Source organism: Oncorhynchus masou, chromosome 17 (genome assembly GCF_036934945.1).
Source record: "Oncorhynchus masou masou isolate Uvic2021 chromosome 17, UVic_Omas_1.1, whole genome shotgun sequence".
NCBI classification, from domain to species: domain Eukaryota; kingdom Metazoa; phylum Chordata; class Actinopteri; order Salmoniformes; family Salmonidae; genus Oncorhynchus; species Oncorhynchus masou.
The window spans coordinates 29,519,187-29,539,228 of NC_088228.1; the positions used below are offsets into that span (position 1 = coordinate 29,519,187).

Here is a 20,042-nt window from a genome sequence, read left to right on the forward strand (position 1 = left end):
GTATGCTGTATGCTGCTTATCCCTCCATACAACAGAACTGAACAAATACGGATGCCAATAATATTGACTTAAACCATTATGAATAAGTAAACATAAAGCATAAATTAACCCATTCCTGGGGGAAACAAAAGAACGGTCTCTGTGTCTCTCTCGCTCTGTCTGCCTCTCTTTCTCTCTCTCTCTCTATCCCACCTCTCTCTACTTTTCTAGCATAAAATCTTCTTCAGGAATACATTTACAGGTCCTGGGGGCGAAACAGGTTTTCGACACGACCGCCAATCCACTTATCCACCCACCTATCTTGCTGGCCGCACTGTGCAAGGGGAGCACACACTTCCCCTAGTTATGCATAAACACACATGTTAGTCGTTGCACATTTTCATTTCGTAATGATGAACAGCTATCTATCTAACCAACACAAGTCATGACATGAGCAGGTATCCATAGCTACACTGTATCAAGGCAATTGAATAAGGTTTCTTCACCAATTTGTGACTTACGGCATGTTTGTCAGACTACGTCTCATATGTCCAAGGTTTAGAAATATGGATCCATCCTCATATACAGTGTGTCTAAGTACAAACACTGACTGAAGCCCAACGCACACAATGTATAGTCATTACTGTAATAGTCACGGCCTAACTGCCATAGACTAGATCCATATGGATATGTTGGCAATACAGTCCACAACAACAAACCACTGTGGACACCCACACAGCCATAGCTTTGGAGGTCACGGAAAAGAGAGGAAAGCGGTCCATGCTGCCACCTACCCATTGAACTCAAAGTAAATTTAGGCCTTAAACCCAAAGCCTTGGCACAAAATAAACAAGTCATATTCATGCAGGAGCTTCCTTTCTTTAGTCCTCCAGCAACAGGACATTTAAATTGTCCAAATTTCACACACATACGCAAAGCAATCCATATTTCACTAGTTGTAAACTCACCCGCTGACCACCACGATGAAGTCCATGATATTCCATCCATTCCTCAGGTAGGAGCCTTTATGGAACACAAAGCCCAGGGCCACCAGCTTGATGCCAAACTCAAAGCAGAAGATCCCGATGAAGTAAGGCTCAGTACACTCCTGTAGAGGAAGAGGCAACATGGATACGTTAGGATATCAGAGGGACGGGAGCCAACATGGAACCCTATTTACCTTACAAGTGTAGGATCTTAATTTGAGCCGTCGGGAAAATAATCCTCCAGCAACAGGACATTTAAATCGTTTTTGGGGTTGATACATTTTTCGTTAGGGCAAATCATGTCTGAAATTTCAAAATGGGAATTAAAAACATTAGAAGCCTTTTTATAAACACACTACCACTTTCATTTCCTCTGGAAAATTCTCAGTGACTAAATCTGTATATAGTGCCATGTGGACCATGATCAAAAGTAGTGCACTATTATACGCTGAGTGTACAAACATTATGAACACCTGCTCTTTCCATGACATAGCTGACCAGGTGAAAGCTATGAACTTGATGTCACTTGTTAAATCCACTTCAACCCGTGTAGATGAAGGGGAGGTGACAGGTTAAAGAAGGCTTTTCAAGCCTTGAGACAATTGAGACATGGATGGTGTATGTGTGCCATTCAAAGGGTGAATGTGCAAAACTAAATATTCCAGTGCCTTTGAACTGGGTATGGTAGCAGGTGTCAGGTGCACCGGTTTGTGTCAATAACTGCACACCGCTGTGTCTTTCATGCTCAACAGTTTCCCCTGTGTATCAAGTATGGTCCACCACCCAAAGAAAATCCAGCCAACTTGACACAACTATGGAAAGGATTGGGCCAGCATCCCTGTGGAACACTTTCGACACCTTGTAGAGCCCACTAATTGAGGCTGTTCTGAGGGCGAGGGGGGTTGCTGGCCACTTTAGACTGTACAAAACAGTAAAAGAAAGGTAGGTAAACATTACAGTTTTTTAACCAATAGGCCTACAAAATAAAAAAATTGTAGTAGTTCTCAGTCACATGAATTGCAATGTAATACAATGACTCTCTTGTAAATAACATCTGTAGATAATTCTTAATGAAATGAACTGTGGTCCCATTTAACTCTGTAACCCATTTACTGTAAGTTAAAACATTACAGTGAATAATGGGCCATTTGAGATGCAGACTAAAAGTCTAATAGAAACCAATCAGGGCCTGTGGTCTCACCAGTCTTTTGGCCATGGGAGTCTTGTCCTCCCCAGGAAGGTGTTGCTCCAGGGCCAGAACGATGCAGTTGGCCGTGATGGTTGCCAGGATCACCCACTCAAACGGTGTAAGGGCCATAAGGTTAAGGAAAGGGCTTTTTTTTACACTATCATATACAGTACACAACAATCAATTTACAAACAGATGATAGTGATAGTGCTTATTATATTAGTGTTGTGGGGAGGGGGCTTATCATTACAATGGAATCTGTTACACTTCTATGGCTGTGGGCGTTGGTAGTTCCAGTAAAATGAAAACTGGACGGATGGACGATGGAATGGTTGATATAGAGAATGGCATTGAAACAAAGCAGTCATAATACGGTATCCATGACAACATTACAGTAACGGTTATCTGAGTGTGCTCAAAAGTCACTTTGGCCCTGACAGCCTCTTCCCACAGGACAACTCTTTGAGGGACCTGTTGGATGTGAAATGTGATACCCGCAGACTTGCTGCTGCATCGCTGTGTGTGTGTGTGTGTGTGTGTGTGTGTGTGTGTGTGTGTGTGTGTGTGTGTGTGTGTGTGTGTGTGTGTGTGTGTGTGTGTGTGTGTGTGTGTGTGTGTGTATGAGAGACTGTGTTTGTCTTGGCTGTGGTAAGAGGTGCCACACGGAACACTCGCTCCGTCATTATTCATTTCTAGCCTTGAGTGAAAATGGTGTCACTAACTCACTGAGGTAGGATGTGGCAGGGAGCCTCTGGGAGCTACTGTGAATGAGTCCACATCATGTCAGCACGACTCAAACTATTTAAAAATAGCCAATCCAGAGAACAAAATAATACTCCTCAACAAAAGAATACTCTGCAGATTCATGACTCCCATTAGTCATTCTCACAGTTACTACCAGACCTGGGCTCACAAAGTATTGTTTTCTTTCAAATATTCTAAGCGTTTGATTGAACCTGCCTGGAAGTGCCATGTGTAGAACATGTGCACTTTGGCGATGATTCTATTAGGTCCATTGCCTCACAAAAGCTCAATCAAGTGCAGAAAATAAAATACTATCTGGTCCCGAACACTCACAGTCTTGCCCTTACACCTCCAATCCTTTGCATTCAACTTGCCTTGACCACTCAGGTCCCACACCCACACAACAACTAGGATGGCGGTTTGATCACAGCAAGCAGGAGACCGACAGGGACAGATATTTGTGTCGCAAAACACAAAAGTGAAAAGAATAACGCATTTGTCCCGACTCTTACTCTTGTTTATGTTCCATCATGCACCAAGGCAGCAGAGATATGCTTACAACCTAGGCCTGTTAACTTCAGTGAGCACAACCAGCTCACATTCACACAGCATTTTATTGCACAATAGGTACAACTATGGGTTTGAGGGAGATGGATAAAGGTACAGATGGTAGACCAGCTATTTAAAGTAGTCATGAAAAATGGAAAATGATAGATTGACAGACAGACAGTAACATTGGACTTATAGACAAATGTGCCGTGCCTCATCAAATAAAATATTGCAGGTAACAGTCCAATCAAATCTAAAGAACTATGGTGATGACTGAGGACAGCCATTACATAACATAGCCTGCAACTAAATTCAATAGTGAAACATCTGTAGAATAGCGCACTTGATAAGAATGGCGCTTTCCATGGTGCTGAACTGCACTAAAGTCAATGTAGCGCCAACTTTTAGACAACAGAAAACTACTCTAAAGTGCTGTGCTATTCACGAGGTAAGATTTATAGTGAGTCTTTAAAGTATAAGGAAGGATATGGCCATTCTATGATCCTCTTGGCAGTTTTCCGAATGAAATTGTCCTCGGCGAATATAAAGAGTGACCTGTTGACGGTGAGGCAGTTCTGCCGGTGGGGTATAGGGTTGTAAAGAGCCATGGTGCGCGCCCTCGCCGCTTTGGTTTGTTTCAGCGTTCCTGACCCTGTCCCTGACCCTGTACCTGAAGCCGTGTCCCCGCCGTCCTCCCCGTGCTCCGGGTCCCCGGAGTCTCGAGAATCCATCGCCATCTGAACCTCTTCTCCAAACCGAGCCATTCTATGGAAGAAAAAACGATGATAAGCCTTGTAGAAATGTTGTATTCTTGTATATCAAAGCATGAACAATCTAATGGATTGAAATAGTAAAAGATCCACTTTCAATCCATTGACGACCTTTTGGAGCACCAAAAGTATCCCTGAAAAAGTTACATGTAATGTAATTCCATGCTGAAGTAAACTACAAAAGGTAAAATTCGTGAGGCGTCTTAATACAAATTCAACAATGTATAACGATTCGGTCACACGGATTGTAAAATAACTCAATCTATAGCATATCAGTCATCCCATCTGTCCAGGCGAGTGAAAAGTGATAGCCTCGCTCCAGGCAAGTTTCAACGTAAGCAAATCATTGGATCCACCGACTTTTCTAAAACGTATTAACATGAGTTACGTACACTATAGAATGCATGTTTAGCCTAAACCCAGTTGATCTTCGTTAGATAATGGAATACTCGTCTCCAACAACTTTAAGCATCTCCTCTCGTCCAGCCAAATTCGATATTGGTAACTTTCCGGAACGATTGGTGTACTAACACATTTTTGCATTCCTTTATCCGCTTATCAATCAGAAATGTAATTGTTTCTGGAGAGAGAAACATTGGATGCGATAATACTGTTTTGATAGGCGCACGCTTATCTTTCAAAAAGATCACCTGCCTCTAAATGCGCTGCGAGCGCAAGCTCCCGCACGCTTGCGCAACGCAACCCCCTCCCACGTCTTTCAGTATGGCAATTTTCAACATCCATCCCAATGAGAATTATCATGCGATAGAAAAATCATATTTCCGTTTCCATGGCAATACATCTTTCAGCGTTCAATGATATACGCTGACATGTTCTCAAAATTGTCACTTTCCAAAAATACGCATGAACTATGCATTACATAAATCCATTATCCAGACCATTTGCAGGTCCTTGTAAGTTCTAAATGTATAGCAAGAAGCATCATTCATAAAGGGGTGGGTAGAAGGGTGGGCTGAAATCGCCTTTGAAATTTAAGGAACACATTAGGAATCCTATCTGTGAGCATTATGTTATAGTAAAATGCAGGTAGATACACATACTCTAGGCCTCTTTCTCTGAAATGCATTTCAAAACGTTTTCTGCCTAACATGAGGTGTGTCATTGGTACCACTAGGTGACAGTCATTGCATCAGAGAACACACCATCAACATGAACTGTAAGGGTTTCTATAGAACCACTAACGCAACACTAGCCTCCCACTGGGCACCAACTGGTTAAATCAACGTTGTTAATGTATTGTGATGTGGAATCTACATGGACAATACATTGGATTTGAAAAAGTAGTCAACTGTTGTTTCGAGTGTAACATTTCTACCATAGGATTATGTCATCATGGAAACCAATTTTCAACATGGACAAACCTTTAAACGACGTAATATCTTCTAAGTAATATCCACAATAAGAAAAAAAAACTATAGGCCTGTAAGGACCTTCTACTTAACAGAGCAAATTAAATGTAATCATCAATCCTACTGTATATCATCAATTAAGCTTTTTAAGCCTATATAGCATTTGGAAAGTCATCAACAGCTATTGATCAAATTCAGCCCAGGATTCAACTAAAAACGTTGGTTGATTTCAAATGGAATCTACAAGTTCATAATAAATATGTTGGATTCATCTCTTCATCTCAACCAAAAATGTAAGTTAAAGAATAGGACAGTGGCGACCAGTCATTCGGGGCAGGAGAGGTGGCAACCTGTCATTAATGTATTTTTATTATACCTTTATTTAACCAGGTAGGTCAGTTGAGAACAAGTTCTCATTTAGAACTGCAACCTGGCCAAGATGAAGCAAAGCAGTGTGACACAAACAGCCAATAACACAATAGAAAAATATATATACAGTGTGTGCAAAAATGAGGTAAGATTAGGGAGGTAAGGCAATAAATAGGCCGTGGTGGCGAAATAATTACAATTTAGCAATTAAACACTGGAGTGATGGATGTACAGAAGATGAATGTGCAAGTAGAGATACTGGGATGCAAAGGAGCAAAAAATAAATAAATAACAATATGGGGATGAGGTAGTTGGATGGGCTATTTACAGATGGTCTATGTACAGGTGGGATATGTACAGGTGGGCTATGTACAGGTGCAATGATCTGTAAGCTACTCTGACAGCTGATGCTTAAAGTTAGTGAGGAAGATATGTGTCTCCAGCTTCAGTGATTTTTGCAATTTGTTCCAGTCATTGGCAGCAGAGAACTGGAAGGAAAGGCGGCCAAAGTAGGAAATGGCTTTGGGGGTGACCAGTGAAATATACCTGCTGGAGCGCGCGCTACGGGGGGAGGCTGCTATGGTGACCAGTGAGCTGAGATAAGGCGGGGCTTTACCTAGCAAAGACTTATAGATGACCTGGAGCCAGTGGGTTTGACAAGGAATATGAAGCGAGGGCCAGTCAACGAGAGCATACAGGTCGCAATGGTGGGTAGAATATGGGGCTTTGGTGACAAAACGGATGGCACTGTGATAGACTGCATCCAGTTTGCTGAGTAGAGTGTTGGAGGCTATTTTGTAAATGACATCGCCGAAGTCAAGGATCGGTAGAATACACAGTTTTACGAGGGTATGTTTGGCAGCATGAGTGAAGGATGCTTTGTTGCGAAATAGGAAGCAGATTGTAGATTTATTTTGGATTGGAGATGCTTAATGTGAGTCTGGAAGGAGAGGTATGTGTAGTTGGTATGTGTAGGTATGTGTAGTTGCCCACATATTCTAAGTCAGAACCATCCAGAGTAGTGATGCTGGACAGGTGGGCAGGTGAGAGCAGCGATACGTTGAAGAGCATGCGTTTAGTTTTACTTGGATTTAAGAGCAGTTGGAGGTCATGGAAGGAGAGTTGTATGGCATTGAAACTCATCTGGGGGTTAGTTAACACAGTGTCAAAAGAAGGGCCAGATGTAACGACGTTCTTCTGTTGAAGGAGGAGCAGACCAAAATGCAGCGTGGTGGTTACTCATGTTTAATGATGGAAAATGACTTGACATGAAAATACTGAAATGTACAAAAACAACAGACGGAAACGTGAAAAAACTATACAGCCTATCTAGTGAAACTAAACACAGAGACAGGAACAATCACCCACGAAACACTCAAAGAATATGGCTGCCTAAATATGGTTCCCAATCAGAGACAACGATAATCACCTGACTCTGATTGAGAACCGCCTCAGGCAGCCATAGACTATGCTATACACCCCACAAAACCCCAAGACGAAACACACCATAATAAACCCATGTCACACCCTGGCCTGACCCAATAAATGAAGATAAACATAGTAAATTTTAACCAGGGCGTGACACCAGATGAATACAGAATAGTGTCGCCTGGGTAGAGATGGATCAGAGAATCACCAGCAGCAAGAGCGACATCATTGATATATACAGAGAAAAGAGTCGACCCGAGAATTGAACCCTGTGGCACCCCCATAGAGACTGCCAGAGGTCCGGACATCAGGCCCTCCGATTTGACACACTGAAATCTGTCTGAGAAGTAGTTGGTGAACCAGGCAAGGCAGTCATTTGAGAAACCAAGGCTGTTGAGCCTGCCGATAAGAACGCGGTGATTAACAGAGTCGAAAGCCTTGGCCAGGTCGATGAATACGGCTGCACAGTATTGTCTTTTATCGATGGTGGTTACGATATCGTTTAGGACCTTGAACGTGGCTGAGGTGCACTCATGTCCAGCTCGGAAACCAGATTGCCTATCAGAGAAGGTATGGTGGGATTCGAAATGGTCGGTGATCTGTTTGTTAATTAACTTGGCTTTCGAAGACTTTAGAAAGTCAGGGTAGGATGGATATAGGTCTAGAGTGTCACCCCCTTTGAAGAGGGGATCTCAGACAATACGATAGAGAGGTTGAACAGGCTAGTAATTTTAGAAACAAAGGGTGCAGATTGTCTTAGCTGGAGTCGTCTCTTCATTGACGTTGAGACTGGTGTTTTGCAGGTACTATTTAATGAAGCTGCCAGGTGAGGACTTGTCAGAAATCTGTTTCTCAAACTAGACACTCAAATGTACTTGTCCTCTTGCTCAGTTGTGCACCAGGGCCTCCCACTCCTCTTTCTATTCTGGTTAGAAACAATTTGCGCTGTTCTGTGAAGGGAGTAGTACACAGCGTTGTAAGAGATCTTCAGTTTCTTGGCAATTTCTCACATGGAATAGCCTTCATTTCTCAGAACAAGAATAGACTGACGAGTTTCAGATGAAAAGTCTTTGTTTCTGGCCATTTTGAGCCTGTTAACGAACCCACTAATGCTGATGCTCCAGATACTCAACTAATCTAAAGAAGGCTAGTTTCATTGCCTCTTTAATCAGCATAGCAGTTTTCAGCTGTGCTAACATAATTGCAAAAGGATTTTCTAATGATCAATTAGCCTTTTAAAATGATAAACTTGGATTAGATAACACAACGTGCCATTGGAACACAGGAGTGATGGTTGCTGATAATGGGCCTTTGTACGCCTATGTGGATATTCCATTAAAAATCCGCTGTTTCCAGCTACAGTAGTCATTCACAACATTAACAATGTCTACACTGTATTGCTGATCAATTTGATGTTATTTTAATGGACAAAAAATTTGCTTTTCTTTCAAAAACAAGGCCATTTCTATGTGGCCGTTTAAAAAAAAAATGTTATATAGTTATATTGACTACATCCGTCCTAGGTTGCTCATTAATGTCTTAATCGAAATTACAGATTGCCTTTTATACACTCGTCGTCCCCTTATGTCATAGTTTGTACACCTCGATTGTTAGAAGAAACCACATTTGTCTAAGCAAGTCAGCCATATCAGATATGTTTTTTTAAAAGGCAGGAAATTAGGCTGAATGAACTGTTTCGCTGCCAGAAAAGGCTCCGGTAGCCAGGGGTAGCAGTAATAAGGTGTTGGGACTGCTGTTGGAACACCTTTATGTATGCCCTAACAGTTTGTGGGTACCGCTTGTCACCGTTATATGGAAATTAATGTATTGTTTAGTGTAGTACTGTGCATTGGCTTTGCTAAAAAAATAAAAATAAATTGCCCCACCAAGATTTACATGCTAAAATTGCCACTGGAATAGGATTAAATCAAATCAAACTGTATTTAAAGTGCATCTAAAGTTTGATTTGACCCTATTCTTTAACTTGGATTTTTGGTTGAAATGGAGACGTGAATCTAACGTGTAAATTATTAATTTGTAGACAAACTGGAATTAAAGTCAGACTCAGTGGCATGGGTGGAGCTATCCAAGCAGAAGAAACATCTCAAGTCAAATCAAACTTTATTTGTCACATGCGCAGAATACAACAAGTGTTGACCTTACCGTGAAATGCTTACTTACAAGCCCTTAACCATCAGTGCAGTTCAAGAAGAGTTTTTTTTTACCAAATAAACTCAAGTAAAAAATAATAAAAAGTAACACAATAAAATAACAATAACGAGGCTACAGGTCAGTTGAGGTCATTTGTACATGTAGGTAGGGGTGAAGTGACTATGCATAGATAATAAACAGCCAGCAGCAGCAGTGTACAAAACAAATGGGGGGGGGGGGGGGGGGGGGTGTCAATGTAAATTGTCCATTGGCCATTTGATTAATTGTTCAGCAGTCTAATGGCTTGTGGGTAGAAGCTGATAAGGAGCCTTTTGGTCCTAGACTTGGTCCTAGACTACCGGCGCTCCGGTACCGCTTGCCCGCATGGTAACAGAGAAAACAATCTATGACTTGGGTGACTGGAGTCTCTGACAATTTTATGGGCTTTCCTCTGACACTGCCTATTATATAGGTTGTGGATGGCAGGAAGCTTGGCCCCAGTGATGTATTGGGCCATACACACTACCCTCTGTAGCGCCTTACGGTCAGATGCCGAACAATGATGCAACCGGTCAGGGCGCTCTCAATGGTGCAGCTGTAGAACTTCTTGAGGATCTGGGGACCCAAGCCAAATCCTTTCAGTCTTCTGAGGGGGAAAGGTTATGTCATGCCCTCTTCACGACTATCTTGGTGTGTTTGGACCATGATAGTTTGTTGGTGATGCGGACAGCAAGGAACTTGAAACTCTCGACCCGCTCCACTACAACCCTTTCGATGTTAATGGGGGCCTGTTTGGCCCGTCTTTTCCTGTAGTCCACGGTCAGCTCATTTGTCTTGCTCACATTGAGGGAGAGATTGTTGTGCTGGCACCACACTGCCAGTTCTCTGACCTCCTCCCTATAGGCTGTCTCATCGTTGTCAGTGTTGTGTCGTCAGGAAACTTAATGATGGTGTTGGAGTTATGTTTGGCCACGCAGTCATGGGTGAACAGCAAGTACAGGAGGGGACTAAGTACTCACCCCGGAGAGGCCCCAGTATTGAGGATCAGTGTGGCAGACAAGTTGTTGCCTACCCATACCACCTGGGGGCTGCCCATCAGGAGGTCCAGGATCCAGTTGCAGAGAGAGGTGTTTAGTCCCAGGGTCCTTAGTTTAGTGATGAGTTCATCTCCTTTAAATGTTGATATTTGTTTGCATTGACAGCCAAACACAATTCAGTAACACTTTTGCAATATGGTAAATAGCCTATTAACTTATGATATGTTGGATTCAAATCTGCATCTCAACCAAAAAATACAAGTTATAGAAATCAAATAATAGGATTAAGCCAGTGGCTCAGATATAACTATCCAAGCAGTAGATAGTTGATATATGGTTGCGTTGTCAACCAAGCATAAATCAATATATTAGGTAGGAGTTTGTCTTGGGGTCATTGTCTTGCTGGATGATCAACTGCCAGGGCAGCAGGGTAGCCTAGTGGTTAGAGCGATGGACTAGCAACCAGAAGGTTGCAAGCTCAAACCCCCAAGCTGACAAGGTACAAATCTGTCTCTCTGCCCCTGAACAGGCAGTTAACCCACTAGTCCTAGGCCATGATTGAAAATAAGAATTTGTTCTTAACTGACTTGCCTAGAAAAATAAAAATGTGTGGTCTGGTTTCAAACTCCTAGCAGAGGCAACCAGGTTTTTGGCTATAATGTCCTGGTACATGGTAGAGTTCATGATGATGTCGACCTTAACAAAGGCCCTAGGACCAGTGAAAGCATAACATCAAAGATCCACCACCATATTTTTTGTAGGTATGAGGTTCTTTTCTTAGCCAAACCCACCACTGGTGTGCGTGGCCAAGGAGCTTTATTTTCATCTCATCTGACCATAAGCACCAGGTTCCAACCCAAATGCCAATACATTTGCATCTGTTGGTTGCTCTCAATAAAGTTTTTTTTTATGGCAACCCTTCCACATAGCCTATTGGCATGCAGGTGATGTGCAATTGTAGATTTGGAGTCCTGAAGATGCAACCAAGTTCTATAATTCTCCAACTGTGGCCCTTGGACTTTTCTTTGGCTTTTATTTGTGCGTCCAACTTTGTGTGGACTGATATGGGGAAAAAATAATTGAATCCATTTTAGAGTAAGGCTGTAAGGTAACAACATTTGGAAAAGGGCTGAACACTTTCAGAATGGACTGTATGCACAAAAAGTGCTGTAATTTCTAAATCGTTCACCTGATATGGATTAAAATACCCTACATTTGACTACATCAAGCAAGTGACTCTACAATTTTGTTGGATGGCATTTTCTGTTTGTTTTGCTTGTGTTTCAGATTATTTTGTGCCCAATAGAAATTAATGGTAAATAATGTATTGTGTCATTTTGGAGTCACTTTTATTGTACATAAGAATATAATATGTTTCTAAACACTTCTACATTAATGTGGAGGACACCATGATTACAGATAGTACTGAATGGATCGTGAATAATGATGAGTGAGAAAGTTACAATCGCACTAATATCATAACCCCACCCTAAAACGCTAACCTTCACTGGTATTGTAATGGTGAGAGGATAGCATGTCTTGGGGATAATTTCTAAATGGTTCACCCGCTATGGGTGAGAATACTATCAAATTAAAGCTGACAGTCTGCACTTTAACCTCATATTCATTGTATCATTTCTAATCGAAAGTGCTGGAGTACAGAGCCAAAAACAACCAAAAATGTGTTGCTGTATGAAATAATCAAGAGCGCCAACACTTTTGGATGTGACTGTATTCGCTTTAGGCTACACATCGAGAGCATTGAGATATTTGTATTCGTGAAGACGAACTTGTAGGCTACTGTTTAAAATATTTAACCAATCCAGGTCATTGTGCTAATATCGGAATGTCATGTCTGAAATAAAAATAGATCATGAAATAGATCTTGAAGGGCCACCCCCCTTTATGAGGGAGAGAGAGGAGAAAGCAGGGGCTTTAACACTAGTTCAGAGTGTGATGGAGACCTCATTTGGCAACCAGGCTCTCTCATTCCATTTGCGGCTGTCCTTCCCTTCCCAATGGGGGCCGAGGGAGATGTGGAGATGGATCTTACAAATGACTACCACGTCGTCCAAACACTCCCTCCCCCCATCCCTATGGGTATACTGTATGCGATGTATACTGTATGTGCAGATAAGGAGAGAGAGATAAAGAGAGAAAGAAAGAGAGGGGGAGCGAGAAAGAAGGATGGAGAAAAAACAAACAAAAAACAAAACATTTAAATCCAGCTATCTGTTTTACATAAACCAAAATTACATAAAGCACAAAAAAAGACCCTCAGAGGTAGGCCTAAAATATTTGTAAATTTCTGTAAACATTCCTTTTTCTCTATCTTAACAGTTGTTTCCATAGCGACACAGCTCTCTTGAATTTCTGCTCTGTTCTTTTCATTTTGCCAACAAAAGCCACATTGCACAATAGAGCAACCTCTTCCTACAGAAATCGGTTTCCCCCCAGGGAAACTCCGCTTCAAGCACATCATGTCAAGGTTTCAGTCCCTCTAGATAAACGGAGAGGCCAATACCACCTTCAAACAATATTTCTATCCGGTAAAATAAGTGAACTGAACGTGTATGAACACCGCTCAGCTTACTATGTTGGATGTAACAACCGATCATGATCCAATGTCTAATCATCAAAGTTGCACAGAGAAACACGTTTGAGTTTGTTTCCAGATTGAATCCACGTCATGCATAATAATCATGCCTTCAGATGTCACTTCATAATTCATGGCATCAGAAGGTTTAGCATGGTTGTTCCTATGACAGCACCAGGAACAATCGAGTAACCTTCTGCCTGTTCTGGTGGGGGTAACCGGATGTAGTAGGTGGAGGCCACATCTGCACTACACCTCCACTATAATGACCTCTGTAAGGGGGTCATGGCAGAAATGGTGTGCTGTTATTATGTGTTTCAGTAGGAAGTCTTGTATTGGATATACAAAGAGGAGAAGAGCAGTTCCGGTGCCATCTCTTGTTTCTCCAGACATTGCAGGAAAACAAATTATGTATTTATCTCTTCATAACATTTAGGAGGAGGAAATTATAATAAGCACAGCCCTTTTTAAAGATATTCCCAGATGCACCACGTTAAAACGTTAATGGGTGTACTTATCGCCAGAACTCGGAAGAGCATTTATGTAACTGTCGACAGAGACTTTCACCAAAAAACAGTGACTGGAGTGACTTTATCCTTTTTATTTTTCTCCGTTACCTAGCAACAGACACGCTATATTCCTGAGTTATGTTAGTTTGGACATACCAATAACTGAGGCTTATATAAATAGACATATTCTTCGTAACAAACTGTACACCACACCCCAAATCAAAGTTGCATTTTGATAATGGTAAAATGTTGTTTATGTCTCCTACAGCAATCACTATCCTGTACAATATTGCTCAAAGATAACAACTGTCAGTCAAAAGTGGTTGGTCCATCCCATCCTGTGACACTTGTCAAAAAGGTTTCCATCTTCAGACACACACTCATATGTCAATTAAAAGGGATTTGTTACCTTTCGTAAGATCCTTAGAAATACTTTATTGAAACCAGTCATCCACTACTTGTGTAACCTCACCATCTCTACTGCTCTAGTTTAGCAAATACCCAAACTATTTTGTGTACCGCTAGGAAGAACAAGACGTTCTCTTTCAATTGTCATCTCCACTATCTATCTGATTTTCCACGGTCTGCTTTGTTTTATTCTGTGGCATCCTCTAATGGTCAGGTATGCACACTACACTCAGATAAACCATGATGCCTGGCCTTTCTGCTGGACATGCTATTAGGCCTCCAAAAACACTTGAGGTGGGATTCGGGAGGAACGCGTGGGAATAAATGTGTGTTCCCAAATTGAATCTCATTTTGACATTCTGAAACTGTTGTTAAGGGTGAATTCCCAGTGATTCCCAAACCTGATAGACACCATAGTGCAAGACTGAGAGAGTAACCGATGCATTCAATGTTGCACATTGGAACACTGGGTTGCAACCCAAAATAAACAGCTCTACCAATTATGTTTGGCTGTATATGATGAATGAGTGAGGGGGCGGTGGGGGGGGGGTGAAGCAAGAGAGTGTGTGCTTGTGTAATAGGGATACAAAAGAGTAATTACGTACGTGTGTATGACAGAGTGAGAGAGAGCACGGAGGAGACAGAATGAGAGTGAATTCATCAGAGAGAAATAGAGAGAGAGGACGCATGAGAAAGAAAGCATGAGAGAGACAGAGACAAAGAGAGAGTGACACAACGACCCAGTATATTCCAGTATGTGCTGTATGTACGGAATGATGAAGAGCGTGTGTTGGGGCCAGTGGGGGGCGAGAGGGGGATAGAGAAATGAGGGGGGTCGACAGTGATAGAGTGACACAGTCAAGTGAGTTCCGAAGGAGTTCCTTCCTGATGCTAAGGAGTTAATCAGAGCTCCAGGCTTCAGAGCTCAATGTTCCACAAGCAAGCTATGCATACTGTAGCTTGGGTTCAACATAATTTTGCTCTGCCCCATGGCAAAAATATAATAATAAATAGTAAGAATAATTATAATAATATATTTTGGGGGGGTTGGGGAGGCATGCTCAAACCTTGCATGGGCCCTGCAAAACTGCGCTACGCCACTGACCTCAATGTTGACTGATTATACTGTGCATTCCTATAAATGACTGTATACATTTTATTCCTGTATACATTCTGTACATTTCTTTCCCCGTGCTTCTTTTCATCTTGACACATGCCAGAGATGTGAAAAGAGAACCCCTCCCCCTCTATCTTGTGTACTTACTCCCACTCTTTCCTGCGGGCTTGTGGTGTGCTCTGCATCTTGTGCGACTCGTGGGCTCTGATCACATCCTTCTGATCCACAATGCCCCCGCGTCTCCTCTGCATACTACAGGGGCTCACAGACCCCGAGCCTGTGTCCGACCCGGCCTTTTCCACCCTGTAAGGGACGTCGAAGCTGGCTGCCCGCGGGGGTAGAGCGAGGGTCTCCAGGCCGGAGCGGGGAACCTGCAGGGAGCAGGAACGGGACCCCTGGGCTAGGCCCCCCTGACGGGTGGTGCCCGGGCTGGGCATCGGGGTTCGACGCCATGCCTCGGGCTCAGGGAGAGAGAGGGAGGAGCGGGTGCCATGCATCCCCATACTGGTGGTGCAGACTTTGGGACCGGAAGCCAAACCCACTGGGGCACAGTGGTCTGGCATCAGAGAGAGAGATTTATCTGAGCTGGTGAGCATCTCTGGATAGAAGAGCTGCTGGGATCAACATAATGCTAGGGAGAGAGAGAGAGAGAGAGAGAGAGAATATATGTCTTTGAATATTTTTTTTCTGTAACTCAATCTGATAACCAGAAGCTAATAACAAGCTAAAGAAAATCTCTGTTCGGTCTTATCTTATGCAGACCAGACAGATATGTTTTCTCCTATCTCACAGACAGTGAGTCCACCTGCCTCGAGGTTCGCTATTTTAATCCTTTAACATCTTGTCCAATGTAGGAGCACCCAATGGTCACCTTTATTTGACAGTTGGTCCGTTCCTTTTAGTGATGATGACGATGTTGTCAAATAAAAAGGGGTTGAAAGTCTGTTCCTTGCGGAGGCGTAAGTCTGTATTGATATTTGACTGAAGAATAATTGGGTGTATCTTGCCATTTCGCACAGCTGGATGAAAAGAAAAGTACAGTGATCTCCCTGGATGCAGTCCTATGTTCTTTCGGCGTTAATAGCTGTTTATGTGAAGCTAACTACTAATACATAACCAATATTTACTAACGAACCAAGCACGTAGAGAGGATAATAGGGTAAGGAGAATTATAGATGGAAAACCGAGCTTTCACTCTAGACTTTTGTTTCTAGGGAACACTATACAATCTCCAAAACGAGGATGCTGACAACAGAATACGGCAATTCCAATTCACCGATAGGAGAACATTCATTTCAATGGAGTAAAAGAATGACCTGATCCTCTCTAACCTCACCTTTCCTGAATGCAATCTGATGACACGAACAAAATCTACCCAATCATACACTATATTAAAATGACCTAAATAAGAGCATATCATTGGATGATAATGTAAATGCCAGGGGTTCATCACACCGTTATTAACATCCTTGCTCCAACGGATCTCACAGGATTACCCTGGCTGATCTTAATTTGATTACCCTGTTGCAGTATAACTTTCCTGCAATGCAGGAAATGTAAAACGTGTAGTGTATTTGAGGTTTAAAAAGACTTCTGAAGTTTGCCATTTCCACTTTGAAATTTCAGACTTGATTTTACCTTACGAAAAATGCATAAAACGCTACAAAATTGTCCATTAATTATTATCCATATAAAAATGTATATTTCCTGTTACTGCAGGATTATTTTCCTGCTGTAGTAAACTGGCTCAAATTAAGATCCTACACCTGTATCAGGCACCTCAATCGGCTATTTAAGTATGTTGGCATTGGCAAGAGAACAGAACAGCGGATAGCTGTGACTGTCTGAGACAGAGGAGAGACAAGGCCGTTTCCATTGAGCAGGATCTGAAAGGAGCTTTATGGAGTGTGGGAGAGCTGAGGCACAGGGAGAGGAGGGAGAGTGAGTCACTTATCAGCAGCTAGGCTCATTAGACCTGTACAGCCACAGGAGACATGACTGCAGAGCTGCCTCTGCCCTCACCTAGGCTACAGTAGAGGGACAGCCTGTGACAGCCAGCATACCGTGAAAGGGTGAGAGTATTCTATTGTGCTTTGTGTCCTGGATCTTGGCCTCATATTATCATTAAAGCAACAGCTGTGGGAAAAAGGTTAGACACACCTAAACCAACATGATGTGAATCATATCAGTCTGGACTTCAGTATAAGGTATATTTGAGCGGATCATTAGTAGTACTATTTATTCTGCCATATGACAGGTGTCATAGTAGCTAAATAAATGAATGACAGAAAAACGTCTTCAGACCACGTCAAGCCATGAGCGTCTTCCCTCACAAACATAAAGCCATGGGGCAGCTAGAATATAATAGAATAGACTAGATAATCAGGATGTCCTCATGCCTTTTTCCATCTTCATCATAAAGTTAACCACTCCATTGAGATTCTCTGTCATTTTTAATTTGTAAACATTTCCTTGGCTGTTATCTTGAACAACACTTAATTAGTGCGCCCACGTACCCGGGAATTGTTTGAAACAAGAGTTGGCAAGTTATACCTGCCTTTTGCCTAACTGGTGTGTGTCAAACATGAGTCGGCTGTGAAATTAAGATCCTAGATCCTAATGCGATAATAAAAACCGGGCTACCAACAGGTATATTTGGAATTATAGGATGTTTTTATGGACATTTCAAATTAACGAAAACCACCAATTAAGAACATTACAATATAATCAGAGAACATAATAAACGACTAGAAACAACTTACAATGGTTACGCAGGGAATACAGTAATGGAAGGTCGGAAAAAACACCAATTAACTGATCTGTAAAAACATAATTTACCTTGAAGTGACGTCCCTTTCTCCATTCTACATGTTATGCGACTCGCGGCAGGGCACCTGCTATCAAAATGACACGAAATGTGTCTTATTCTCTTCTTATTCCTCAAGTTGTCGTTGACTATGGTTAGAAACGATTTTGTGCGGAATCCTTGAGGGATGATGATTAGTGCTGTGCGGCTAAATCCAGGAGAGTGGGAGCCAAGGAGTCTAGCTGAGATCAACGTAGGCTATAAAGGCTGCATAGGGAAGGAAGGGAAAGGGGCTATGCATGGAATTCATCCCAACAATCATATACTCTCTGCAGGGATATGAGTAATTGTTAGATCAAGTACAGCATGTTATATTATATAGTCACTAGTATATGGCTAACTTCTGTTAATTGACCATCTTAATGTTTACTGTGAATATCGTAACCCACTCAAGCCTATTTGAAAAGCCTAATAACAACAACAATTTATTCATCTTCTGTAGCGCTTTTCATTACAAAAAAAAAATAATAAACCTCAAAGCACTCGAAAAAGGCAGAAAAAGACGATCAAGAATCAAATCAAATAGCTACAGTGTATGATAAGAGTCGGTCTGTACCACGATTTGAGTGTTTCCAGCCTCCAACAGATGGAGCAGATAGTCAAGAGGGAATCACATGGCTTGAGCAGAGGGAGGTTAACAGTCCCACCTAATGTCACACCTGGTTTTATTCATTTGGGAAAACATTTTTGGAATTCCTTTTTCTTTCAGTTGAAGCACCGTGCAATGGCTTGGACGTCCTTCTGCTTAATCGATCAAGGAAGAACAAGGATCAAAACTACTGTATGCCTGAGGAAGTGAATAAGAACATTATTTACACAATACACATCAATGCAATATTGTTGAAATGGTCATAGGCTATTTGATACTATGGTGCTAAAGTAAAACTACAGTATACCACACATTTTCCACTAGATGGTGGCCTAGTCTTACAAGTATTACATTTACATTTGAGTCATTTAGCAAACGCTCTTATCCATTACAACAGTAGAACCAATCACTCAATGACAGTCAGCGATAGACTCCTCAACTTGTTAAATATTCAGCTTTGTCAACTTCTATTTTGAAATAAAATTGTCAAGCATCGCAAGGAATGGAACTCTGAATATTAGATTTTGAGTGATAGTCATATGGAAAGTGAAATGTGACAAATACGTTTAATTAAAGCCAGACTCAGTAAGTCCCAAATAAAATGTGGCTACTTCACCAAAACTATGTGGACACCTGCTCGTCAAACATCTCATTCAACAAAATCATGGACATTAATAAGGAATTGGTCCCACCTTTGTGCTATAATAGCCTCCACTCTTTTGGGAAGGCTTTCCACTAGATGTTGGAACATTGCTGCAGGGACTTGCTTCTATTCAGCCACAAGAGCATTATTGAAGTTGAGCAGTTATGTTGGGCGGTTAGGCCTGGCTCGCAGTCGGCGTTCCAATTCATCCCAAAGGTGTTCGATGGGGTTGAGGTCAGGGCTCTGTGCAGGCCAGTCAAGTTCTTCCACACCAATCTCAACAAACCATTTTTGTATGGACCTCGCTTTGTGCATGGGGGCATTGTCATGCTGAAACAGGAAAGGGACTTAGCCAAACTGTTGCCACAAAGTTAGAAGGACAGAATCGTCAGTCCAGAGAATGTGTTTCCACTGCTACGTGTTTCAGCACTCGGTTGTCCCGTTCTTGGAAATCGCAAATTCAACTATGAGTGGTTTGAAAGGAATCAGTGGCTAACTGCAAGAGTTGCAAAGCAATCACTATTTTGCTTCCTCTGCCTGCTATTTATGGACAGGATGTGTGGTCCAAGTCTGTGTTTCAGGATTTGAAACATCTGTCTGAAAAGGTCTCTTTTCCACACTTAAAAAGATAAACATTCTTAACCGACATTCCAAAACTATAGTTTGTTAACAAGACATTTGTTGAGTGGTTGTGACTCCAACCTAAGTGTATGTTAACTTCTAACTTCAACTGTATCCTAAG

At 42.0% G+C, this 20,042-nt stretch overlaps 1 protein-coding gene across 1 annotated transcript in view; it reads right to left on the reverse strand.

The window, feature by feature from the left end:
- LOC135558816 (voltage-dependent R-type calcium channel subunit alpha-1E-like) overlaps positions 1–15,654 on the reverse strand; it is a 92,428-nt gene extending 76,774 nt beyond the window's left edge. The window contains exons 1-4 of the mRNA XM_064992969.1: positions 15,350–15,654; positions 3,937–4,212; positions 2,167–2,272; positions 948–1,087 (exon numbers count right to left, since the gene is read on the reverse strand). Of these exons, the coding sequence (XP_064849041.1) occupies positions 948–1,087; positions 2,167–2,272; positions 3,937–4,212; positions 15,350–15,639 (812 nt within the window). The 5' untranslated portion in view covers positions 15,640–15,654. The remainder of the gene's footprint in view (positions 1–947; positions 1,088–2,166; positions 2,273–3,936; positions 4,213–15,349) is intronic.
- Between the last annotated feature and the right edge of the window lie 4,388 nt (positions 15,655–20,042).